The sequence below is a fragment of the Cyclopterus lumpus genome, chromosome 3, assembly GCF_009769545.1.
Source record: "Cyclopterus lumpus isolate fCycLum1 chromosome 3, fCycLum1.pri, whole genome shotgun sequence".
NCBI lineage: Eukaryota > Metazoa > Chordata > Actinopteri > Perciformes > Cyclopteridae > Cyclopterus > Cyclopterus lumpus.
In genome coordinates this window covers 1004989-1032556 of record NC_046968.1, presented here as the reverse complement: position 1 = coordinate 1032556, position 27568 = coordinate 1004989, and the positions used below count along the sequence as shown (strand labels likewise).

Sequence of the window (27568 nt, the reverse complement as noted above, 5' to 3'; positions counted from 1 at the left end):
CACTTTTTGTTTAATTCATTTTGAATTTGTGTAAAAGCTGCTCCTGACGACACTAACGTGTTCCATAGTGAATGTTTGTCATAGATTCAGTGAGTGAGTATTCTCAGTTAAAGTTAGGTTATTTTAGTCTTTTTGCAACTACTTCTGAGCAGTTGGACTTTATGTCATGTTTGTGCATGAAAGCATGTTGAGTCTGTTTAAAAAAGGCTAAAGATTCTGAATTGTTATGTATGTTGTAATACCTTGTGTCCTGAAGATGCACTTTTTGTTTTTTAATTCAAATGCAGTTAATTGAGCGTAAAAGGGAATCGTTCACTCTCTAGCATCGCCACCAGCTGGTCGTTTTGGTTTATCATTAAACTTGTTTTTGTGTTTGCACTATCTCAGGTTCAAACTGCATCTTTTCATTAAATACATTTGAGAAGTTGAAAATGTTCCTTGATTTCGGTCATGGTTTGTCATTCAGGGGTGATGATGGGGCCCACAGCCAGACCAGTTGAGAACCACTGGCCTAAAGGATACATATAAAAGGTGATTAGAATTGGTACATTGTGTGACTTTGAAGCTAACTGTGTGATGTGCATGGAGGATTCATTGTTAACATTTGATAACTGGGATTCATTGATCTGATACATAGGACATGAACTAAATAAATGTCCAAGCCTCTGTAATAGTATGATATAGGATTAAGTCCGGGCACAACAACTACTTAGTTGAGGAGAGATCAAGGTTTGGGTAAAAAAAAGACATGCTAGCAGCTCTTTATGTACAGTACACACAGCAGTGCTTTCAGCTAAATGCTAACAGTATGCTAACATGGTGACAGTGAACATGTTAACATGCTGATGTTTAACAGTATGTTTACCTTGTTGACTAATTTAATTTGGACTTTTAGCTATGCTACCATTTGCCAGTTAGCACCAAACATAAAGTGCAACTGAAGCTGATGGGAATATCATTAGTTTTATTTGGTCATCATCCAAACCAATTCAAACTTTGACCTTTTGATCTCGATGTCCCCGATGCAACAGACAACGCCATCTAGTCTCGCCAGCAGCTCCATAAGTTGTCATGGCCGTCGCACCGCTTGCACATGCACCTCCCGCTATGTGCAGTGGACCGAATGGGAGACAGGAGGAGAAAAGGAAGCAGGAGAATGGGCAGAAACAGGTGACTGTATAGAACAGATACAGTTACCTGGTTACCTCTGTTAGCACTTCACCATGTGGTTGAAACAAAGGGAGTGGGCCTTCCTGGCAGTTCAACAGCTGGATTTGGGCTAAACGACACCAAACAAACCCAGCACTGGAGTCTCATTGAACGAGGGCCATAGGCACCACAGGGGTCCATGTGATATGGCTGTGATGTCAGTGGGACTATAAACAGCAGCGCTACCTACAGCTCTGTGCCATCACACACAATTAGATTTGGATGTAAGGGGGCGCAACAACGTTGTTTGCTTTTGAGTAAACATAGGAATAGTTCTACATTCGCTGGTCGAACAATAGACAGTTTGGAATCAGATAACCCGTCCTCTACTCTGCCAACTTTAACCGGTAGAAGGAAGATTCACGGAATCCCCGAGAAGGATAACTTCTACGCCCTGCTGAAGACAGAAGATGGAAGAAACACCCTATCTGCTACGAAGCGATCTCAAAGTAAGAGGTGTGTCTGGACAGAGATAGGTCATAGTTTGTTGTAGGCTGTTGTATATGACTACAATAGTGCAGTGTTTAGTCCAGCCACTGCCAGTAAACTCAGTAAACTGTACTTTATTAATTAAAAGATCAGTCGCCAGTTTACCAGTCGGGTTTCTGTGTGATAAAGTAACAGTTGCTGTATTTTACTGCGGCGGTGAGGATCTGCCTTGCTTTGAGAGTTTAAACAATAAGGAAAAGGAAAAACAAACACACACACTCATACACACATATGGGTTGTTTTGTTATGATTATCTCAGACGCACATGGCCTTCATTGTGTGCCTGGTTACAATAAATAATGGTTACATCAACCATTTTGGTATTTCTAACTCTCCTCTGCCATTGTTCTTATTTCTTATTTTGTTAAAAGTTTGCCTTTATTTCAATATTATTGTATTTTCCCATTTATTTAAATCTGCTTTTGACCTTTGATACTAGTTCAGTTTTTTTTGTTTTTGTTTATTACTGTTATGTAATCACACTTGTTTATATTGTTATTGCTTCTATTGTTTGTCTTTACCATGTAAAGTGCCTTGAGTACCTTGTAAAGCGCCACACAAATAAAACAGTGTTGGTTTCGTCTGTTTCCATCCGGTTCCTTTTGGTATGTTCCCTGCTGTCTGCTCTGCCCTGATCCTGTTTGGTGTTTTGCCCGTTTTTTGATCTTCTTAAAATGTGTGTTTGTTATACAGTTTTGATTACACTACTTTGCATCATTCCTTGGCTCCTGCATTTTGGGTCCATGCCCGTTGCCCTTTTTCACCCTCCTTATTACCGGGCTTGACAGCTTCACTGTCCCCTCTGAATGTGGTACTTTGACAATTGATGTTTTGAATGAACACCAATTTTGTGAATTAATTTATAATGTGGTTATTGCTCCCTGATCTCAGGGTGGTGCCCCGTTAATATTAACATATAATAATAATCTTATCCAGGAAAAGGCTCTCCCACCCACGACCTGACTAATACCTTCAACAACTCAGTTTTGGCTCCGACTCCAACTGCCAGGAACCTCGGTGTGACACCTGTCAGTCAATTCTACCTGACTGCCAACATTACCACAATAACACACTCCTGTAGGTACATGCTGTACAACATCAGGAGAATACGACCTCTTCTCACTCAGAAGGCGGCACAGGTTCTGGTCCAGGTTCTGGTCCAGGTCCTGGTCCAGGTTCTGGTCCAGGCTCTGGTCATCTCACATCTAGACTACTGTAACTCCCTCCTTCAGGTCTACCTGCTAATGCCATTCGACCTCTACAGCTCATCCAGAATGCAGCTGCTCGGCTGGTCTTCAACCTCCTAAATTTACCCACAATCCTCCGCTCCTCCGCGACCTTCACTGGTTACCGGTGGCCGCAGCATCCGCTTCAAAACATTGGTACTTGGGTACCGTGCTGCGAACAGATCGGGTCCGGTCTACACCCAGGACATGGTCTAACCTCACACCCAGTACATGGTCTAACCTCACATCCAGGACATGGTCTAACCTCACACCCAGGACATGGTCTAACCTCACACCCAGGACATGGTCTAACCTCACACCCCAGCTCGTTCACTTCGCTCGGCTTCTGCCAATCGGCTTGTAACTTTAGTAGCACTTAAATGTCTCTTACTGATAGCACTTTGTAGTTTAACTTTATTGAAGAAATTGTAGTTTGGACTCATGGTTTAATGCACTTATTGTAAGTCGCTTTGGATAAAAGCGTCAGCTAAATGACATGTAATGTAATGTAATACATATAAATAGTTGTATTGATGTCAATAATTTATATTTAATACTTGCTAATAACTCCTGCCGGATCACAACACGTGGTCAGTAACTACACCAATCAGGTCCAAAGAAAACAAGATTTATTGCCATTTATTTAAGGTTTGGAAAGATTATGTTCATTGTTAAAAGTTATATAGATCTAAACTTGTTACAAACTGAGCAGAAGCCTCACCTCATGATTTATTCATGACCTGAGCTTTAAAGACTTATGTGTATTAAGAAAACACATTAAACAGAAATGTGGCATAAAGCTGAAATGGAAAGAGCTGGTGGAATCACATTAAGGGAAGAGAATCTCTGTGGAGCTTTGCGCTGCGAGGATTTAGGATCTGAGCCTTGCGTATCATTGAGGGGGTGCTGTGTTTGTGAGTGGGCACATCCTCTGACACATGAAGCCGGAGTCTGTCTTTTCTCACCTCGTTGGTTTCTATGGGTCGTGGTTGTACCTGGACCTTGGTTGTGCTTGCTGCCGTGACCCTGCATGACACCCACTGCTACTTTTTTATTATTATCAGCCAAATTTATATTGATGGTTATATTATTATCATTCCGTCATATTTGCTGCTGTTGTTATTGTTTATTGTCATCCTTTTTCGATTGTTATTTCTACCATTATTAGTGCTACTAATGCTATTACCACTGTTTATAATTGTTGTCATATGTAGTGAATATATTTACATATATTGCACTTCTGTTCGTCCTGAGTAAGGGATCCCTCCTCTGTTGCTCTCCCTGATAATTCAATTCAGTTTATTTTGTATAGCCCAATATCAGAAATTACAAATTATCCTCAGAGGGCTTTACAATCTGTACACATAAGACATCCCTGACCTTTGACCTCACATCGGATCAGGAAAAACTCCCAAAAAATAGAAAAAACACTTTCACAAGGAAAAAAGGGAAGAAACCTTCTGTAGAGCAACAGAGGAGGATCCCTCTCCCCGGATGGACAGAAGAATAGATGTCATGTGTACAGAATGTGTCTTAAATGTTACCTAGATGAAAAAATGCAATCCTTGAGATTTACTTCACATGGAGTTAAAGGACAAGTCCTGATCCAAGATAACTAGAGATTCTTTACAGTGGTGTTGGATGCCAGGGCAATGCCATCTACAGAAACCACATCACCAGATAATTGATCTCTGAGGTGTTCAGGGCCAGTAAAATAACTTCAGTTTTGTCTGAGTTTAACATCAGGAAGTTGCAGGTCATCCATGTTTTTATGTCTTTAAGACATTCTTGAATTTTAGCGAGCTGGTTGGTCTCCTCTGGTTTGATCGATAGATATAATTGAGTATCGTCTGCATAGCAATGAAAGTTTATGCAGTGTTTCCTGATAATGTTGCCCAAAGGAAGCATATATAAGGTAAATAAAGGTCAGCACTAAGGTCTAACAAGACCAGTACAGAGATGAGTCCTTTATCAGCACTAAGGTCTAATAAGACCAGTACAGAGATGAGACCTTTATCAGCACTAAGGTCTAACAAGACCAGTACAGAGATGAGTCCTTTATCAGCACTAAGGTCTAACAAGACCAGTACAGAGATGAGTCCTTTATCTGATGCAATTAGGAGGTCATTTGTAATTTTCACCAGTGCTGTCTCTGTGCTGTGGTGTTTTCTAAATCCTGACTGAAACTCCTCAAATAAACTATTCTGATGTAGAAAGTCACACAACTGATTTGCGACTACTTTCTCAAGGATCTTATAGAGGAAGGGAAGGTTAGAGATCGGTCTGTAGTTAGCCAACACCTCTGGATTAAGAGTGGGCTTCTTCAGGAGAGGTTTAATTACAGCTACTTTGAAGGAATGTGGTACATGCCCTGTTAACAAAGACACATTAACAATATCCAACAGAGAGGTGCCAATTAAAGGCAACACGTCTTTAAGCAGCCTCGTTGGGATGGGGTCCAAGAGACAGGTAGACGGTTTAGAAGTAGAAACCGTTGAGGACAATTGGTCTAGGTTAATGGGAGAAAAGCTATCCAAATATACACCAGGGCATACAGCCGTTTCCAAGGCCACTCCTCTTGATGACAGATCGGCAGTAGTTGAGGGCAAGAGATCATCAATCTTGCCTCTAATAGTTCAAATCTTTTCATTGAAGAAGTTCATGAAGTCATTACTACTGAGGTCTATAGGAATACACGGCTCCACAGAGCTGTGACTCTCTGTCAGCCTGGCTACAGTGCTAAAGAGAACCCTGGGGTTGTTCTTATTTTTCTCTATTGCTGATAAGTAATAGGCTGCTCTGGCATTACGGAGGGCCTTTTTATATGTCTTAAGACTAAGATCCATCTCTTTTCCCCCCATTAACGATGTGCGGGTACAAGGACAGAGGGCGTTGTATGCTGTACAGTTTTTTTAAGTCAAAATAGGACTTATATTCTGTGCCTTCTGCAGCTGAGAGCAACCATGCCCCACCACCACACCCACCTATCCAGCTTTCAAAGCTTCTATTTCCTTATTTACATCATTTGCATTAATTATGGATTCATTATGCATTATTATGACGCGTGGTAAAGTAGTAAGCTTCCTGCCAGCAGAAACCGAAGGTACAGGTAGGCGGGTTGGTGGGAAGCACTTGGAGGCGCTGGCTTCTGGCCTGCGAGGCGGATGGGGACGCTGTGGATTTGATTTATATGTACCAACTAGTTGGCTTGTTTACTTGGAGCAAAGGTAAAGGTACCTACCTGAGGGGTGATCGAGCAGATGAGACTGGGCCCGCTTGAGGTAATGCGTTGACTAAAACAAAACTGGTAGGTGGGAAATGAGTCTGGCTGCAGACGGAGCTTTGGGTACCTCGTTTCGAACATGGCCGAGGTGGGTGAGACATGAGGGGCAGGGGTGCTGGGATGAATGTGAATGGGTTGGTAGTGAAGTCTGGGAAAGAAATTGCAAGGTGAGATGTCACTGTTTTCTAAATTTGACTGAACAGTTTAGTTTTGAAAATAACATTGATCCTGAGGCAAATTTGTTGTCAGGATTCAGCCAGCCGGACTCCCTCCTCAGCCCGGTCACACGGTGACACCCGGTACCTCAGAGCGCTGCCAGGGAGCTACGGGCTTGGAGGCGGGGCCAAGCCAAGTGAGCTCCAACTCACACCTGAAGCCACTCAGCTCGTCCCACGGCTGCAGCTCGTCAGCTCGTTGTATTCGGGGGATAAAGATCAGGACTGTCGGTGCTGACGTTGCGAGTTCGTGCCCTGATGTCCGTGGACGGTCCTCCTCGTGTCTTCACTGAACTTTCCCTCGTGTCTTTGCCGACTTTTTGTGTGGAGTATTTTCTTGGATTTTTTTTGGGTGTATTATTTTTTGTTCGACCTTCCAGTGGATTACCTTTTTCCCTTCCCCTGGAGAAGAAGAGGTTTGATGTTCCATCACCTGTGGACTAAGGGGACACTTTGAGTTGTTTGTGTTTCTTTTCCCAGCGACTTGTGGAGCTCTAATAAACTACGCCGTGTGTTCGGCTAAAACTAAACCTTCCTGTTGTCGTGCTCTTGGGGTCAGAGACAAACCATAACATTTGTATTATGATTATAAATAAAATTCTGAATATTATACTGAGTATCAGTTTAATACTCTAAATGTGGATGGTTCCTCTATCATACATTTTAATAGTAGAAGTCTCTATTACAATTTGGATGAAATCAAAGACTATTTAAATCATTAAAACATACATTTCAAGTAATTGCTATAAGTGAGACTTGGGTAACAAATGAAGGATGACGACTTTGTCCCACAAGGGTATGATATGTTCATATAAACCGCATCAATAAGAGGGTGGTGGAGTAGCATTTTATGACTTTTAATGTGAGGTCATTGATAGCACAGTTGTTGTTGATGTTATGGAGAGTTTGACGATTGAAATTAATTCTACTAAATTTAAGAGAATATTTTTGAATTGCATTTATAGAACGCCTGGTTCCTGCACTGACCAGTTTATGAAAACCTTAGTTGATATTTTTGGTAAAGTTTCGAATGAGAAATCCTTTTTTGTTTGTGTAGACTTTAATATTGATCTGTTAAAATGGAATGAACACAAATTAACAACAGATTTTTGTAATGCAATGTTTCTACGTGGTCTCTGTCCTCTTATTGATAAACCTAGTAAGATAACTAAGGAAAGTGCCACACTTATTGATGACCAAGCAACAAGTGGTTTGTTTTTAACTGATATCAGTGATCATTTTCCTATTTTTGTGATCCTACATCATTCAGTTGGTGTAAGTGAGCCTTCCTGTAAATTGGTAAGAATCAGAACCCCTGAGAGAATTGAGGTGTTTAAGATGGAACTTCAAAACCACATCTGGGATGAGTGTGTGCTGATGATCCCAATTAGGCTTATGATGCATTTTTGTTAACATTTTTGGAGTTATACAATAAGCATTGTCCTATGCTGTTGTGCCTCATAACAAAAGATCTTCTGATATATAAATATATACACAGACATGGTAGTCATTAAAGAAGTAATTGATGTTATTGTAGGACCTCTGACCTAAATATGTAATCAGTCTTTTCAAAAAGGTATTTTTCCTAATAAAACGAAACGCACAATACAAGTCGTCTTCAATACAGCACGATGTTCATTTTGTAAATTGATCCCATTTTGAGTGAAATGGATCAAAAAAGCAGGGTATGCTTTAGGGCGGAGCTACAAGGTGATTGACAGGTCGCGATAGGCCTCATTAAGAACAATTAAAAAAAGACCCTGGCCCTCAGTAAAAAATCCCTGAATATCTTTACTGGGGAGCCTGTGAATCATATTCCAAGTTTGACCCTGATTATGGGTTGTATTCATTTAATCACACAATACAGCAGTGGTCATTGCAGAAACACCAGAGAGCTTCAAAGTGAGAAAGTATTTTTATTGGTGTGGCAACATTACTGAAGCTTCCCATGGGCCATACACATGATCCACTTTATAACCTCTACCATGACAAATTGAATATTTAAAAGGTCATTTGTCAGAATTGGAAAACTATTGCTTAAAAACAAAAGGTCGCGCAGCACATTCATAACCCAGATAGGCAATTCTTTGACAGGCCCTTGTGTACGCAACATTGGTAATGGTGTTTTATAAATACATTAAATAGAAAAGATTATGATGATTACTCCCCTGCAATGTACATTTGAACACATCCACAACCATTTCTATTTGACTCTGCAGCTCTGACCCCATATTTATTCCTTTGGGATTTGATTCTCTGCATGTGCATTGTAAATAATTAATGTATCCAATAAGAGAGAGTCATTAATATATCTGACACACAGAGCAGCCATGCATGATTTATTATAGCTGCTTGTTAATTGCACATGATAAAAGATTGTTCACAGCTTAAGCCCATTTCCTTTTGGCCCGACAGCCATATTTTCATAGATGACATTTTTTTATCGGCCTCCAGCAGCTCCTAAATACAATTTTATATGGTCAACTAATTGTGCTTGGAAACAATACCAACCTCTGAGGCAGAGAAAAACACAGAAGTGCCAAAAACTGCAGTTCGTCTTCTAGATTAGATTTTATCTAGAGAAGGATATTATGTGATAAATAAATTGATTAATTGAATTAATAAAGAAGTCATGTGGTCCAGTTTTTCAGTGACTGAAATTCTAACATTACATTTATATTTTGACACAGGTACCAACAGGCAATGTTGAGTTCAGACTTTCCTTGTCCTTCGAAGAGTCTCCTCAGGACGCTTCAAAGTCCTCACAGTTTCAGTACGTCATCATGTGCGACCTCGTCTCCATGGTGATTGTAGAAGCTGTTTGGGAAACTCCCTATATTGTTCAATACATGTACTAGTACTTTTCATTGCATAATATGTAACACAAGGTAATTATAAAACAGTTCACAGTAGGAGCGCTTTTTCTTTGTAAACCTAACAACAACCGGGGGCAACAAGACCATATGGTTAAACTTAGTGCCTAGCAACCGCCTAGTTGCTAGCCTCCAACCAGGCTTTGTTCTGCCCACCTCAGCTCCATCCATGCTCCCCTTCTTTGCACAGGTTTAGCTGGGAGTTAGGCTGTGTGGAAGTTAGATGGCACCTACTTTAAGTTTCATTTTGGTTCTTTTGAAACCTATGTAAGAGTACATTTATGTTTTATAAAGTCTGTTCTAGATACTTGTCCTTGACCTTTTGAGAGAGCAATCCTGAAGTATGCTTCAACCAACTCTTCACAGCAGTCACAGGCAGTATTTACTGACGTGGTCAGCTAATCCCAAACTGGACAGTTGTGTTTCAGTTAAAGGGTGTGGGTAGCATGTGTGTATGCTTTGTGTCATATTCAGAATCAGCACAGTCCACTTTGCTGCTTTAGGGACACTTAGATCCCAGGAGAGGCTCAGAGCTGGAGAGCAGAGAAAGTTCTGCACGGGAGGCCTCCATGCACCCAATCAGATAATTACTCCTACTTGGTTTGACATTGGCATAACAACTAAAGCTTGTGGTTAGAACAGAGAAACCTTTTCATGCATTCTGGCAGAGCGAGGGTGAAGGTGAATGTATCCAATTTTACTTCCTCAGGCCGATGTCTTTTGAATAAACAAAGGAGATGAAGATTGAGCATTCAATGCAAATACTTACCATACAGTCAAATGCATATAAATGTATATAGATCCATATGGTAATGTTATGACACCTGTACACAACCCACATGTGTGCCTGTTTATTCCAAACAGCAATTTTGCACTGAAACACTGTCTGTGAATATAAACACTAATTTGTTAAGAATAGACTTAAGACTTTCCTCTTTAATAGTGCTTATAGTTAGGGCTGAATCAGGTTTGCCCTGGTCCAGCCCCTTGATATGCTGCTATAGGCTTATAGGCTGCTGGGGGATGTTTTAGGATACACTGAGCACCTATCTCCTCTTCTCTCTCTCCTTATGGAGCCCACTGCACCTTAATAATTAAGGATGGGTCAAATGTAGAGAAGAATTTCCCCACGGGGATAAATAAAAGTGTAAATTGGTTTTCTTTTCTTTAAACCTCCTTTCTGGAACCAAGAACTGTGCCAATGAGGCCTTCATGTGGCAGTGCACCTTAGTGCCGGCCCACTTTTGCACATCTTTCCCATGACAGACAAACTTTGCTGCCACCAACCTCTGAGATGCCTTCATGCTAGGTTGTGACAGACCATGAATAGTCTCTTCAGAAGGCATGCCGGTCTCGGGGGCTATGAGCCCAGCTGGAGGGCATTCCAATACAAACTGGCACTGGATTAGTTAATTTATGGACACCCCCTGAGCGCCACTGATGGGCAAATGAGCACCAGAGGTCATTGAGACTGTGAGAGGCCTTGAGCAGTCAGAGATTATTTATTTATTTTGTTGGGGGGGTTGGTTGGTTTTATTTTGTTGTTCATATTTCCAATGCAGGACTTTTATCTTTTACCAGTTTAATTTACAGTGTGGTATAGTGATTGGGCCACGAGCACCACCTAGACAGCTGCAACCGACTTTCAGTTTTGCACCTGTGGGCCGCGGCACTGCATAAAGGGCTTTTGTGTAGTCTGCACCCTCAACCTGGAATATGTTGCAGAATACTTTGAAAATCCAAGAACTGATTCCACTTACTGGTTTTAAATATAAAATGAATGGAGGCAGGTTCCCAAAAATGTCAATGTTTCTTAAATGAACTCTTATGTCACTGTCTTAACTTTTAGTTTCTTTTAACTTGTCTTGTTCTGTGTTTTTTGTTTGTAACTGTGTTTCTTATGCTGCTGCCTGTCTTGACCAGGTCACCCTCGAAAAAGAGATTTTTAATCTCAATAGGACTCACCTGGTTAAATAAAGGTTTGAATAAAAAGAAATAGGTTATCAATTGCAGACACCAGAGTACTGTTATCCACGAGACGCTCAGTTACAATATAGCTTCCCACCACTTGGTGGTGGTAGTGCGTCAGTCAGTTGTTTAACAAGCTCCAATAGGCAGAAGAAGACACTCAGCCAGCCGCTAGCCTGTAGCGAACGTTATGGAGAAGTATTTAAAACAAAAAAATGAAGAAGAAAGTGGTTATAAACCCCCCAAAAGTCTAAATGTTTGTGCAAGTACAATCAAGACTTCACTAAGTAGCGCTTTGTTAACGGAGGAGACGAGGCAGAGCCCAGTGTGTGTGTGTGTGTGTGTGTGTGTGTGTGTGTGTGTGTGTTTGTGTATGTGCTAACGCTACCAACGTAGCACTGAAGCCTCAAAGCTAAAGCGGCATCTTGAGACCAAACATCAGCTCGTGGGAAAGCCGGTGGCTTTTCAAGAGAAAGTTTCTTTGTTTTCTGTTTGAAACCAAAAACTGACGAACAAAACATACAGGGACCCAACTCCAAACATGAAGACTGAAGCATATCATTCGCAGATTATAAGGCTATATTTTTCACATTTTATTTATTTATTTAATTTGAAAAGTATTATTTTGAATGTATGCATTTTATTACCACATATTATTTGTTTATTAAATTTCAATTTCTCTGTTTTCTGGAGTCCCTTCCTTTGGTTCTCTAGTAAAATGTATTAATTAGTTATTGTTGTGTTAATAAGCCTGACTTGAGCCTTTACATTTGATCTTGTATTAGCTTGACTTGTTCCATGAATTGTTCTCCTGTTGAGCGTCTTGTGGTTGTTGTTGTTGTTGTTGTTGTTTCTGCAGGTTTACATACACATGATGAACAAATGTCTTTGTGATCACATTGCGTCATGCTTTTGCTTGTTCAACTGTAAGTGGATTTGATTTAGTTATTGAATACAAATCAAATCGAGAGGGACATCAATTAGTTAAAACAATACGGTGTTACTATTTGAACTTGAAAAGTTGGGCCCCAAGGTCAAAAAGGTTAAGAACCCATGTCCTAAAGGTCCTGAATCCAAGCAATACAGACTTGTGAAAGTATGACTGCCTTACTCTGCTTTTGTATTTGTTCCTGCTCCCTGTCGGTCTGGCGTGCCTCTGGTTGACCCCCTGTGTATGACCTTTGTGCCTGTAAGACCTTGTCTTCTCCCTCACCTCGTCTTTTGAGGCTCTGCTCTGCCACAGAACCGTGACAAGCAGAACCAGCCATAAAATCAAAGTTCAAAGTAAATCAAATCTTTCAACTCATCACACGTCTCAACACTATAGCCTATCATTCACCCGTACTGCTTAAGAAGCCTTAATTAATTAAATAAAGAAATTGATAATATAATGAAGCATTACATAGAGATAATTCAAGTGTCCGTGCCCATTGGCAAATTTATTGACGACCAGTCTTGGGAAAGTGGCAGAGTTATGACTTAATGCTAATTATTTAGACTATTTGTTTAGTTTTTTTATTGTAACTGTTCTGAAATGTATTTCTGAAGCAAACAGCTTTTACTTTGAAGGAGAGATGTCTCTTTTTCCAGCTCTTGACTTCCTTGATACAATTTTCATTATTCAAGTTGGATAATGGAACAAGCTGACATTTAAGTGAGCAGATTTGAACTGCACATCTTCATTCAATGTAACACTAACACAGACAAAGTGTTGAAGCAGCATCAATAATCCACTCTCACGTATCAGAATACATTTGCATTAACAAGTCGACCAATGAGATAAGGTAATACCCCTAAACTGACAATGTTCATTATACGACGTAAACAATTCAGTTCATTTGGCTGATAAATTATACTTAATGCACTATGTGGGTGTATTAATCTAAATTATGAAGTCCCCTGTTACTAAAGATGTCAGATAAATATAGGGGAGTAGAAGTAGAATGTGGCATGAGAAGAATAGACTCAAAGTACAAGTAATTCAAAAGTATACAGTCGTACACTTGAGTAAATGTACCAGATCAAACTTCAGATATTAAAACTTCCTTCTCATTCCTTCAGTGGCAGAGCGGTCATTTACCCCTCCACACCTCTGCTATGAAAAAGTAAAGTAAAACTCTTTAACAACCAAATGTCACAGCACTCCGAGTGTGTGTGACCGATGAGTCACTTTACCTCGTAAACAGAAGAGACAAGGTTACTGCAGAGCTGTCTAAACAGTAACCACGTAACGGGTCAAAGACCTGACACTGAACTTTGTTTTAAATGCTACACAGTTCCTTTGTGAGCTCTCTTTAAATATCACATGAAGATGCTATAAATACATAAAAGTGATCAGTTCACAGAGGACATAAATGCCTGCGTTCTACATGAGACCACTTCACAGCTTTGGTTCCTGTCAGGCAACACTTTCCTCAATAAATAAGAAGAACATTTCATGTCCAGTATAATCTGTGCTTATGATGGCAGTTTGTCACGTTTAGTGTTTCAGGCTCCTCCCCGTGAACTTTGGAAAGCCTTTTTTTAATCTAACTTGCAGCAGTCAGAAGTTCTCTTCTTCTCATCTCAGCTACAGATCATAGAAGTGAGTACACATTCAAATGACTATTAATGTAGTTCGGGATTAATGAGTTGCACTTTGTATGTAGAAATACTTTTGTGAAGCTGTACTGTTGTGGTTTCAGTCACAGCATGTTAACCTGGTGCTCTCTACCTTTGTGGGGTCATGTGATGTCACAGCAGATAAATAGTGTTTCATTGGTGATTTCTTGTTGCTTCACACTCAACATGGGGTGCAGTGTATGTCGTTGGTATGGGATGGTGTGATGTGGTGAGCTCAGCTTGGGCAGTGATGGATTACATGGAACAGCATTGCATACTTAAAAAAAGGTTACAGATGCAGAAAGAAAGACAGATTCCAGATATGTTTGGTAAAAATGGTGATGACTAGCTAGACTACACTACTCTTCCCCTCCTTTCTCTCAAACACACAGCGAGCAACAAGGGCACTCAGTCTTCTCTGTAGTCGACTGAGTCCAAAAGTCAAAATATAATAAAAAAACATAGAACAAATATTCTTCTTCAATCCATAGTTTGGGTCGTTTAGCTATTAAAAAAAACCTTTCCACTACAGTCAAACATTACAAATGGAGACAAACACTTGTATTAATGGGTAGATCTAGCAGCAATCAAAAAGCACCATTAATTACATGTATATAACCACAATGACAATAAATCATATTTTCCCCAATCGTTTTAGGGTGAGGACATCAGAAGCTTTATTCAACCTCAATAGAAGCTGCAAATGTAAAAGGAAAATGTATATTCTCTTCGGCCCTGTCATTTAACTGGGTGCTGCTGCTGCAGTTCAAAGTCAGTAACACTAAAGTGACAAATGATTCGAGCTTGGAGGATGACGGCATTTTCACCGGCAGAAGGCAGAACTTAAACTGGACTGTGATGTTATTCACCTGTAGAGTTATGCATACAGATAGGAAATCTTCACAAACTATGTAGGCAAATTATGAATAACCTACAACTGCACACAAACCAAATCAAATGTGACTAGTCACAGCAAGCTAAGGTGACTCAAACTACCACTTGGTCCCCCCTTCAGCACAGCACCAAGCCCCACATTTAAAATGGCCCATTCTCTTGATTAGTTAAAAGGCACACTAAAATGAAATAAGTCTGGGAAAACAGTGGTTGGCGTGTCGGGTTCAGACTTTCTTTGTCCTTCGAAGAGTCTCCTCAGGACTGAGCCTCGCCCAACAGAATAAAACCCAAAAGTGGTCCAAAGTATTTACTTTGATTTTGGTGGATTACCCTAACCCTAAAAAAAGATTACACATTAAAGATTACACATTAAAGATTACACATTAAATTACACAATATAAAGAAATATTGCTCAATACATGTACCAGTACCTTTCATTACTGGCCCAGGTGAGCTTCTCTCCACCTTCAAGGACTCACGTAAAACTGGTCAGGGTTTAGTTCTGTGGCCGTCAAATCTTTGAGTGTTTGAGGGACTCTCTCACTGACATGGAATCTAGGGAGTAAAAATAAATACTCACAATTATACACAATATTTATTGACGTCACCTGGTACATGGTGAGAGTACTCGTACAGTACTCCTGAGAGACTGGAAGGGCTCGACTTATCACGTTACCATGACATAGTCAGAAAATATTGAATACAATTGTGTATTTAATATTTTTTACACATTGGAATATATATATATATATATATATCCATCCATCCATTTTCAATACCGCTTATCCTCATTAGGGTCATATATATATATATCAGATTTCATGTTTTTATGTCCCATCTGTAATCCTTCATGTTGTGTAAATGTAATCCACCAGGCTGAACACACATGAGCCGTCCTCTTTTCTTTTTCTTTTTCCACTGGTTACCCCGTGTTTAACGTCACATTGCTCTGAATTGTGGGTAATTTACTTGGGCAAAGGGCTCAAAATGTCAGTGAGAGAGTCCTCAAACACTCGATTTGACAGGGGGACAGAACTATAAACCCTCAGACTTTGGGGAGCGTGCCTCAAAGTCCGTGAGTCCGTCAAGGTGGAGACTGGGATTAGGTCTGGGACTGGGCCTCTGCCCCTCTGGTCCGGGTCCTTATGCAAGACTCCCAGTTACCTGCCGTCTTACACCTACAAAATCCTTTTCTTTTCACTTGTCTTTATTTGAATATTTAGTATTGAGGTAAAGCAATCAGATTATATTACTTTTCTATAGAGATACTTGGATAAGGTTACTGAATACATTTTTGACAGGTAATTAGTAATTATAATGGATTACATTTTTAAAGTCGCTCTTGTTGTTGTTGTTGTTGTTTGCTTGCTATGCTCTTCCGTGTTAGAGGATGCTATCATGATATGATATGACACAGTACAGTACAGTATTATGGTGGAATAGCATAATGCAGTATGTTATGAAGTGATGTGTTTTCATATTGTCTGATATAGTAATAGTCTGGGAAAGGAAACACATAAAGCATGCAGACGGCAGTAGAATAACTGATTCAATGAACAGGTCCTCAGACTGCACTGTGGTCAAGCCGCTGAGATCGGGACATGCGTGGAACACCAGACCGACAGGCACTCAATTGTATGAAATCGTGTACATGTAAACTGTAAGAAGCTAACTGATGTAGTCTGGAGCGAGACCTGGAAATAATGTCAAAGTATTCAGACTCACCTCTACAGTTCACAGACAACCAGTGAACCGGTTTCAGTCTGAGGTCAACCATTTGCACCTGACTTGTATTCTTTCAGTTTGATTTAGTTAATGTAGTTAATCTCCCAAAGAGAAAATCTCCTGCCATCATGTCACCGAGTAGAAAATTAAGCCACTTTCCTCAGGAAAGGCTTTTAATGAAAAGCTGGAAATGTCCTAGATTTCTAAAAACAATGCTCCATCCTCTTCAGACATGTTTGGTGCGTGGATCTTATTGTTTCCTCTCCTGTTAGGTAAGTCAATGCGTCATTCAGACACATTTCAATCTGATTTGTACTTACCAACAATGAATCTAAACCTGTCCCTCTCTCAACACCCACAGGGGCCAGGGCGTTCATGATCCACAACACCCAGAGCAGCCTGTGTCTGGAGGAATCAGCATCTACAGCTGAAGTCCTGCTGAAGAACTGCAACCTGGATTCAGAGTCCCAGCAGTGGATCTGGATTGATCGGGGCATGCTGATGTGTGTTATGTCGTCCAGATGTTTGTCAGCCCTGCAGAGAGAGCCTGTCCAGACTCGGCCCTGCCGGGGGTCGGAGACAGATGCGACAGCGACATTGTGGGCCTGTGACAGGGGCCGACTGATCAGCAGGAACACGTCGATGCTGCTGTCAGTAGATGGCCGCCGTCTGGTTCTCACCCATGACAGCAAACTCTCAAAGTGGAAATCTCTGGATGAGGGGGACATCTGCCAGGAAAAGCTCAGTAAGTCAGTGAGGAGCAAAGGAACAGAGAGGTTGGTGTCTGGCAGGCACTGAATCCACATTTGATTTCTATATTCCATATTTGTATTAAAGGTTTCCCGACTGAAGGGAGTTAGAGACATTCAATTCAATTCAGTTTATTTTATATAGCCCAATATCACAAATTAGAAATTATCCTCAGAGGGCTTTACAATCTGTATACATACGACATCCCTGACCTTTGACCTCACATCGGATCAGGAAAAACTCCCCAAAAATAACCTTTCACAGGGAAAAAATGGAAGAAACCTTCAGGAGAGCAACAGAGGAGGATCCCTCTCCCCGGATGGACAGATGAATAGATGTCATGTGACCAGATGAACAGAGTTACAGAGTTACATAAACACATTACATGAATATGACAATGTATGAATGGAACTCCAATCCATGAAACAGAAGGAGGTAGAGAGGAGGGGGGGCGGGGCATCAGCAGGGCCAATGGGAGGCCGGTTCACCAGCAACAGACACCTCCAGGTCCAATGGACCCTATGAGACGTGAAGTCACAACGACTCCGGGGAGGAAGCAGAGTTAATAAGTTGCAATGGAGAGATGTAAATTCATCCATAAGGAGAGAGAGAAGAGGAGATAGGTGCTCAGTGTATCCTAAAACATCCCCCAGCAGCCTATAAGCCTATAGCAGCATATCAAGGGGCTGGACCAGGGCAAACCTGATTCAGTCCTAACTATTAAAGAGGAAAGTCTTAAGTCTATTCTTAAATGAGGTGACTGTGTCTGCCTCCAGGACTGAAAGTGGAAGCTGGTTCCATAAAAGAGGAGCTTGATAACTGAAGGCTCTGGCTCCCATCCTACTTTTTAGGACTCTAGGAACCACAAGTAGCTAATACAGGAGTCATGTGATCTCTTTTCTTAGTTTTTGTGAGTACACGAGCTGCAGCATTCTGGATCAACTGGAGGAACTTAAGAGACTTATTAGAGCAGCTTGATAATAAGGAGTTGCAGTAATCTAGTCTGGAAGTAACAAACGCGTGAACCAGCTGTTCTGCATCTTTTTGAGACAAGATGTGCCTGATTTTTGAAATGTTACATAGATGAAAATGCAATCCTTGAGATTTGCTTAACATGGAGTTAAAGGACAAGTCTTGGTCAAAGATAACTAGAGATTCTTTACAGTGGTGTTGGATGCCAGGGCAATGCCATCTACAGAAACCACATCACCAGATAATTGATCTCTGAGGTGTTCAGGGCCAGTAAAATTGCAGGTTCCTGAACGCATCGCTCTCTCTCTTCCGGTAAGCGTATTGCATCACTTCCGGTTGCCAGCTTAGCAGCTCGCGATGTTTTCTTCTCCCCCTCCCGCTCCCTCTTGCTCAGAGTGTCTCATGTATAGCTATTCCTCCGCCTCTCTTAATGATAACGGTACATGCAACAAGTGTAGTTCATTTGCTAGGTTGGAGGCAGTTCTAAGTGGGTTAGATGCACGGCTCCGCACCATCGAAGCTCAGACAGTTACGCTAGCTCGCCACCCCCCATAGCCGGCGCGGGGCCTTTAGCTTTAGCCTCTGTTAGCTGTCCCCCGGCAGCCCCCGAGCAGCCGGATGGCTGGGTGACTGTTCGAAGAGGTTTTAAGTCTAAACAGAAGCCCACTGAGCACCGCCAACCTCTTCACGTTTCGAACCAGTTTTCCCCACTCAGCGACGCACCCGCTGAGAAACCCACTCTGGTTATAGGTAGCTCCATAGTCAGAAACGTGAAGATAGGGAAGCCAGGGACCAAAGTCATATGCATCCCGGGGGCCAGAGCGGGCGACATTGAATCTTGTTTAAAACTGCTGGCTAAAGATGAGCGTAGTTACAGTAAGATTATAATACACGCCGGCGATAATGACTCCCGACTGCGGCGGTCGGAGGTCACTAAAATTAATGTGGAATCGGTGTGTACTTATGCCAAGACAATGTCGGACACCGTAGTTTTCTCTGGCCCTCTCCCCAATCTGATCAATGATGACATGTATAGCCGCATGTCGTCATTCAACCGCTGGTTGTCCAGGTGGTGCCCAGCAAACAATGTGGGCTACATAGATAACTGGAAGACTTTCTGGGGAAAGCCTGATCTGATGAGTCGAGACGGCATTCATCCCACTTGGGATGGAGCGCATCTCATTTCTGCGAACATGGCGAAGTTGATTAGCGGACTTAATCCATGACCCAGAGTTCAGATCAGGAAGCAGAAGCAGAGTTGTAGTCTTCCACCCTTCTCTGCACTTCCATTCGAGCAGTTACCCACCCTTAACCTTAACTCTATAGAGACTGTGTCTGTCCCACGGCCACTTAAATTAATTAAATCAAAAGTAACCAGAAGAGGAGTCATACAAAATAACCTCATAAAGGTTAACATCACTAGTGCAACAGTGCAACAAAACAGGATAATTAAATGTGGACTCCTAAATATTAGATCTCTGTCATCTAAAGCTGTATTAGTAAATGATTTAATATCAGACAATCACATTGATTTATTGTGTCTTACTGAAACCTGGCTGAGGCATGAAGAATATGTCAACCTAAATGAATCAACTCCTCCAAGTCATATTAATACTCACATTCCTCGAGGCACCGGCCGAGGAGGTGGAGTAGCAGCCATCTTTGACTCAAGCCTATTAATGAATCCTAAACCTAAACTAAACTACAACTCATTTGAAAGCCTTGTTCTTAGTCTTTCACATCCAACCTGTAAAACATTACAGCCAATTCTATTTGTTATACTGTACCGGCCACCAGGTCCATATTCAGAATTTATATCTGAATTTTCTGAGTGTTTATCAAGTTTAGTCCTTAAAACTGATAAGGTTATTATTGTAGGAGATTTTAATATTCATGTGGATATTGACAATGATTGCCTTAGTACTGCATTTATCTCATTGTTGGACTCGATTGGCTTCTGTCAGAGTACAGAAACCCACTCACTGCTTTGGCCACACCCTCCACCTTGTTCTTACATATGGCATTGACATTGAGCATTTGGAGGTCTTCCCACAGAACCCTCTTCTGTCAGACCATTACCTCATAACTTTTGAGTTTATACTCCCAGAGTGTACACCGTTAGTCAAAAGTTTCTACACCAGATGTCTAACTGACAGTGCTGTAGCTAAATTTATAGAAGCGATTCCTTCTGCATTTGATTCAATACCACGTCTCAATGTGACGGAGGACTCCTGTGCTAACTTTAGTCCGTCCCAGATTGATCATCTTGTCGATAGTGCTACAGGCTCACTGAGAATGACACTAGACTTGATAGCCCCACTGAAGAAAAAGACAGTGAGGCAAAGGAGGTTTGCTCCCTGGTAGAACCCTCAGACCCGCGACCTAAAGCAAACTTCACGAAAGCTTGAAAGCATATGGCGTTCCACCAATCTGGAAGAATCACGCTTAGTTTGGCGAGATAGTCTTAAAACATATAAAAAGGCTCTCCGTAATGCCAGAGCAGCCTATTACTCATCAGTAATAGAGAAAAATAAGAACAACCCCAGGGTTCTCTTTAGCACTGTAGCCAGGCTGACAGAGAGTCACAGCTCTGTGGAGCCGTGTATTCCTATAGACCTCAGTAGTAATGACTTCATGAACTTCTTCAATGAAAAGATTTTAACTATTAGAGGCAAGATTGATGCTCTCTTGCCCTTAACTACTGCCGATCTGTCATCAAGAGGAGTGGCCTTGGAAACGGCTGTATGCCCAGGTGTATATTTGGATAGCTTTTCTCCCATTAACCTAGACCAATTGTCCTCAACGGTTTCTACTTCTAAACCGTCTACCTGTCTCTTAGACCCCATCCCAACGAGGCTGCTTTAAGACGTGTTGCCTTTAATTGGCACCTCTCTGCTGGATATTGTTAATGTGTCTTTGCTAACAGGCCATGTAACACATTCCTTCAAAGTAGCTGTAATTAAACCCCTCCTGAAAAAGCCCACTCTTAATCCAGAGGTGTTGGCTAACTACAGACCGATCTCTAACCTTCCCTTCCTCTCTAAGATCCTTGAGAAAGTAGTCGCAAATCAGTTGTGTGATTTTCTACATCAGAATAGTTTATTTGAGGAGTTTCAGTCAGGATTTAGAAAACACCACAGCACAGAGACAGCACTGGTGAAAATTACAAATGACCTCCTAATTGCATCAGATAAAGGACTCATCTCTGTACTGGTAATATTAGACCTTAGTGCTGCGTTCGACACCATTGATCATGACATCTTATTACAGAGACTGGATCAGTCGATTGGCATTTCAGGTACCGCACTAAGTTGGTTTAAATCCTATTTATCAGATCGATCTCAATTTGTATTTGTAAACGATGAAGCCTCAATGACCACCAACGTTAATCACGGAGTTCCACAAGGTTCTGTGCTTGGACCAATTTTATTTACCTTATAGATGCTTCCTTTGGGCAATATTATCAGGAAACACTGCATAAACTTTCATTGCTATGCAGACGATACTCAATTATATCTATCGATCAAACCAGAGGAGACCAACCAGCTCGCTAAAATTCAAGAATGTCTTAAAGACATAAAAACATGGATGACCTGCAACTTCCTGATGTTAAACTCAGACAAAACTGAAGTTATTTTACTGGCCCTGAACACCTCAGAGATCAATTATCTGGTGATGTGGTTTCTGTAGATGGCATTTCCCTCGCATCCAACACCACTGTAAAGAATCTCTAGTTATCTTGGATCAGGACTTGTCCTTTAACTCCCATGTTAAGCAAATCTCAAGGACTGCATTTTTTCATCTACGTAACATTTCAAAAATCAGGCACATCTTGTCTCAAAAAGATGCAGAAAAGCTGGTTCACGCGTTTGTTACTTCCAGACTAGATTACTGCAACTCCTTATTATCAGGCTGCTCTAATAAGTCTCTTAAATCCCTCCAGTTGATCCAGAATGCTGCAGCTCGTGTACTCACAAAAACTAAGAAAAGAGATCACATGACTCCTGTATTAGCTGCTCTGCACTGGGTCCCTGTAAAATCAAGAATCACATTTAAAATTCTTCTCCTCACCTACAAAGCCTTGATTGGTGATGCACCATCATATCTTAAGGAGCTTGTAGTACCATATTGCCCCACTAGAGAGCTGCGCTCACTAAATGCGGGGCTACTTGTGGTTCCTAGAGTCCTAAAAAGTAGGATGGGAGCAAGAGCCTTCAGTTATCAAGCTCCTCTTTTATGGAACCAGCTTCCACTTTCAGTCCGGGAGGCAGACACAGTCACCTCATTCAAGAATAGACTTAAGACTTTCCTGTTTGATAGTGCTTATAGTTAGGGCTGAATCAGGTTTGCCCTGGTCGAGCCCCTTGATATGCTGCTATAGGCTTATAGGCTGCTGGGGGATGTTTTAGGATACACTGAGCACCTCTCTCCTCTTCTCTCTCTCCTTATGGATACATTTACATCTCTCCATTGCACCTTATTAACTCTGCTTCCTCCCCGGAGTCGTTGTGACTTCACGTCTCATAGGGTCCATTGGACCTGGAGGTGTCTGATGTCTGGTGAGCCGGCCTCCCGCGTTGGCCCTGCTGATGCCCCGCCCCCTCCTCTCTACCTCCTTCTGTTTCATGAATTGGAGTTCCATTCATACATTGTCATATTCATGTAATGTGTTTATGTAACTTTGTAAATGCTGTTCATTCTGTACACATGACATCTATTGCTTCTGTCCATCCGGGGAGAGGGATCCTCCTCTGTTGCTCTCCTGAAGGTTTCTTCCCTTTTTTCCCTGTGAAAGGTTATTTTTGGGGAGTTTTTCCTGATTCGATGTGAGGTCCTGGGACAGGGATGTCGTATGTGTACAGATTGTAAAGCCCTCTGAGGCAAATTTGTAATTTGTGATATTGGGCTATACAAAATAAACTGAATTGAATTGAATTGAATTAAAATAACTTCAGTTTTGTCTGAGTTTAACATCAGGAAGTTGGAGGTCATCCATGTTTTTATGTCTTTAAGACATTCTTGAATTTTAGCGAGCTGGTTGGTCTCCTCTGGTTTGATCGATAGATATAATTGATTATCGTCTGCATAGCAATAAAAGTTTATGCAGTGTTTCCTGATAATGATCCAGTCTCTGTAATAGGATGTCATGATAAATGGTGTCGAACGCAGCACTAAGGTCTAATAATACCAGTACAGAGATGAGTCCTTTATCAGCACTAAGGTCTAACAAGACCAGTACAGAGATGAGTCCTTTATCAGCACTAAGGTCTAACAAGACCAGTACAGAGATGAGTCCTTTATCAGCACTAAGGTCTAACAAGACCAGTACAGAGATGAGTCCTTTATCAGCACTACGGTCTAACAAGACCAGTACAGAGATGAGTCCTTTATCAGCACTAAGGTCTAACAAGACCAGTACAGAGATGAGTCCTTTATCAGCACTAAGGTCTAACAAGACCAGTACAGAGATGAGTCCTTTATCAACACTAAGGTCTAACAAGACCAGTACAGAGATGAGTCCTTTATCAGCACTAAGGTCTAACAAGACCAGTACAGAGATGAGTCCTTTATCAACACTAAGGTCTAACAAGACCAGTACAGAGATGAGTCATTTATCAGCACTAAGGTCTAACAAGACCAGTACAGAGATGAGTCCTTTATCAGCACTAAGGTCTAACAAGACCAGTACAGAGATGAGTCCTTTATAAACACTAAGGTCTAACAAGACCAGTACAGAGATGAGTCCTTTATCAGCACTAAGGTCTAACAAGACCAGTACAGAGATGAGTCCTTTATCAACACTAAGGTCTAACAAGACCAGTACAGAGATGAGTCCTTTATCAGCACTAAGGTCTAACAAAACAAGCTCAATGTTCACCAGCTGGTCTCTTAACTGTCTGTCTGCTGCTGAGCCGGTTTAAACACGGTCTCTTTTAGGCTATCGATAACAGCAGGAATCAACACGAAGTGGTGAGAGTGAGAGATAGTGTCGTGTTTACAGCTAGATGTTCTTCCCCTGTGTAGGAATAGAAATAAATGCAGACCAAGTTGCAGACCAAGTTGCAGACAAGGGCACTTGTAATCGGCTCATTTGCCTGAAGGATGATTTGAAATCATTGGTATAAATGGTATCAAATGATGAAAATGATTTTAAGCTTGACTTTGACTTCAACTTGGTCTTTGAAGGTCTGAAGACATGGTGAAAGGTTCTAATTTACTGTTGAATGATATTGAAAGAAATTGTTTACAAAATATGAAACTGAAGCTGTTTTGACAGAAACTGTTGAATTCACATAGTGTGTAGACATTATGCAAATAATCAGTGAATTTACTTTGTTGATCTAAAGTTTTTGTAGGCAAAAGACTGGTGATAATAACATTTAGTTTTAGTATAATATGTGTCATATGGTCTGTAACAAACAGTGATGCTTTGCTTCCAGGATCCAGGAGGGCATCTGATGATCCAGAAGAGGCTGCAGAGAAGCAGACAGGCGATGCGGCGGCCATGACGGAAGAACAGAGAGAATACCTCCGCTGGTACTATCGCTCTGAGGACCGTAAGTGTTGCTGCTCCGTCCACAAAGGTTCATGACAATTGTGCCAGTTATTTATTTTTATTTTGCTGACAAACAGACCAATAAACCAAACAGAAAACATGAGCTCCTTGGTGGAGGTCATATGAGTCCTTGAAAGTGCAGCTGAGCAGAATTTGAAAACACTTGTGAGAAAGCGTCAATCTTTGTGGTGTGGTGTCTTTTTCGTCTCATTGTGTCGAGCTGAGATGGCTCATTGCTGCCTTTGGTTGGGGAGAACTGCAGTTGGAATGGATGTTATTTTCAACCAATGGCTACAAGGAACAACAATGATCCCATTCCACACAAATGAAAACAGATTTAAGCATCAGAAACATTTTCATATATACATATATATTTTATTTTATATGTTGAATCATAGTTTAAGCTGTGATCCGTCTTTTCACTATGAAACTCCAATGATCCGCTGCAGCGTCCAATCAAATAACTGATCGTGTCAGCCCCTAAAAAACTTCCTGGAAGCCTACTCTTGTGCAACCTCGCTCATGGCTCCTCAGAGATCCCTCCTCCCTCCTCCCTCCTCCCTCCTCGATCCTCAGAGCAGAAATAAGAGCTTTGGGACGGCCGTCAATATGGCGGCTCAGAACAACTTCTGGTTCTGTTACCTTGTTAGAAATTCTTTGAATTACATAATGTCCATCTCATCTATATAACATTCAGAATATCTTTACATATTGTTCATTTCTAAAGTTAGAATTTGACCTGGTTTCTATCACAGCTCCATGTAGCATCTCCAGGTTTCTGAGACACAGATAAGACACTTACATGAGTAACACATCACCAGGATACTCCAGAAACCACAAGCAGGATACATCTAGTAATAGCCTCTGGCAGCCTCTTGGCATTTTATAATATTCATTGTTAAATGCTATACTATTATCTTTATATGAGCTGTATGTTTAGCAGTCTTCTTCCTGTTACAGCCACCACATGGACGTTTGTGCTGCTGGGACTGGCCTTCGTCTGCCTTCTGGTTGGTTTTCTGCTGCTGGGAATGGGAGCCATGGCCAACAAGTATGCAATGACATTTTCACTTGTATAGTATGAATATTTTAAAGACTGCTGAGTGACATAGTTTGTTTCTTTTCCCGTAGGAACAGAAAGAAGATAGCAAAGTACAAGGCAGCTGCTGCTCTTGCTCAGAAAGGTGAGGAGCTGCAGATCATTTCACCACTCAGAGATGACAGCAGCTGCAAACCATCACCGTCACTTGACAGGATGACAGGAAACAATGGGGAGGTGAGCGAGCTCAAAGCAGGAAACAATGGGGAGGTGAGCGAGCTCAAAGCAGGAAACATCGTGGTCACATGGAAAGACGGCAACACGTCCTGCCTGTACGCAGATCCTGCAGCAGAGGAGGAGAAACAGGAGCTGGATCAGGAGGAGAACCGGGAGGAGCTGCCAGCTGCTGAGCTGGAGCCTGATGAGGCAGTGAAGATTCTAACAGCAGGTGTGAATAATGGAAGCCTGTAACTCAGCATGCACCGCTAGAAGCAACAGTTATTCCGATTCACCACCCACTGCTCCACCTTGTGATGTATGTTCAACATTGATGGACTGCTAATACCGTGAAGTTATTCAATTCAATTCGATTCAGTTTATTTTGTATAGCCCAATATCACAAATTACAAATTTGCCTCAGAGGGCTTTACAATCTGTACACATACAACATCCCTGACCTTTGACCTCACATCGAATCAGGAAAAACTCCCCAAAAATAACCTTTGACAGGGAAAAAAGGGAAGAAACCTTCAGGAGAGCAACAGAGGAGGATCCCTCTCCCCGGATGGACAAAGTTACAAAGCTTTAGGTCTGTAACAGCTGCTGACGCCCGACAGTCCAACAGATTATGCAATCTAATCAATCACTGAAAACGTTATGTCCACATTCACTGGAAGGGTCCAAGGATCCAAAACATCCATTAGTTTGAATGTAGGCACAATGTTAAAGGGAAATACCCGTTGAGCTTTATTATTCCTTTGGCTAAAACTAAAATACGACATGATGAACTGTGTATTTACATGCAATGTTATGTTTAAAAAAAATAAATAAATAAGGAATTTTAAATGATAAAAGTAATTTGATATTCATAATATACCAGCATTTTGTACATAATTAGATTCTAGCTGACGCGGTAGCTAACTATGTGGGTGAAGGTGTGTGGGGGAGGTTTAAGGTCATGGTGTGTGAATTTGATGTGAGACATATTTTAATTGTTTACTTTATACCTTACCTTTATGGTGTTGTGTTGTTCTGGGCCACGTCATACTACAACACTTTGGGCCCAATCAACATGTGTGGTTCAAAGTGGATATGTAACTGAAATAATAAACCAATGGCTTTTACTGCAGGCTCTAGATGGGAATAAACCTCATGTGTCGATGATGTGTCACTAGAAGCAGGTCAGTCCAACATGCACATGAAGAATGTAGAGAGGAGATTCAGTGACCGTGAGGTTGGGGACCTGAACTCAAACCTGTGCTCACTGACGGTGTCTAACAACCTGCGCTGTAGCTGAAGATGTGTTGAGTGGATGGAGACAATGTTGATGTCAAGGAATTAAACCCTAGACCTCCCCATAGAAACACAAACGGTTCTATTTGTGTACCTTTTAATCAAATGAGATACCGTGTGTTCATTTGGCAGCGTTAGGTCTTCAGTCTTTATGTCTTTAGTTGTAACAGAGACAGAATAGAGATATAGATTGTCTCATCTAACACTCAGTCGGGGAGTAAGCATTATCCCAAACTGATAAAGGAATAATTCTAGG

General features: G+C 41.4%; 1 protein-coding gene across 1 annotated transcript; it reads left to right on the top strand.

Moving 5' to 3' along the window:
- Nucleotides 1–13550: 13550 nt before the first annotated feature.
- On the top strand, nucleotides 13551–27161 carry si:cabz01068815.1. Its single transcript, XM_034529447.1, has 6 exons — nucleotides 13551–13847; nucleotides 16714–16755; nucleotides 16845–17228; nucleotides 24646–24762; nucleotides 25722–25812; nucleotides 25893–27161. The coding sequence occupies exons 2-6, from the start codon at nucleotides 16716–16718 to the stop codon at nucleotides 26269–26271; spliced, it is 1011 nt and encodes a 336-aa protein (XP_034385338.1). The 5' UTR covers nucleotides 13551–13847; nucleotides 16714–16715; the 3' UTR covers nucleotides 26272–27161.
- Nucleotides 27162–27568: the final 407 nt, after the last annotated feature.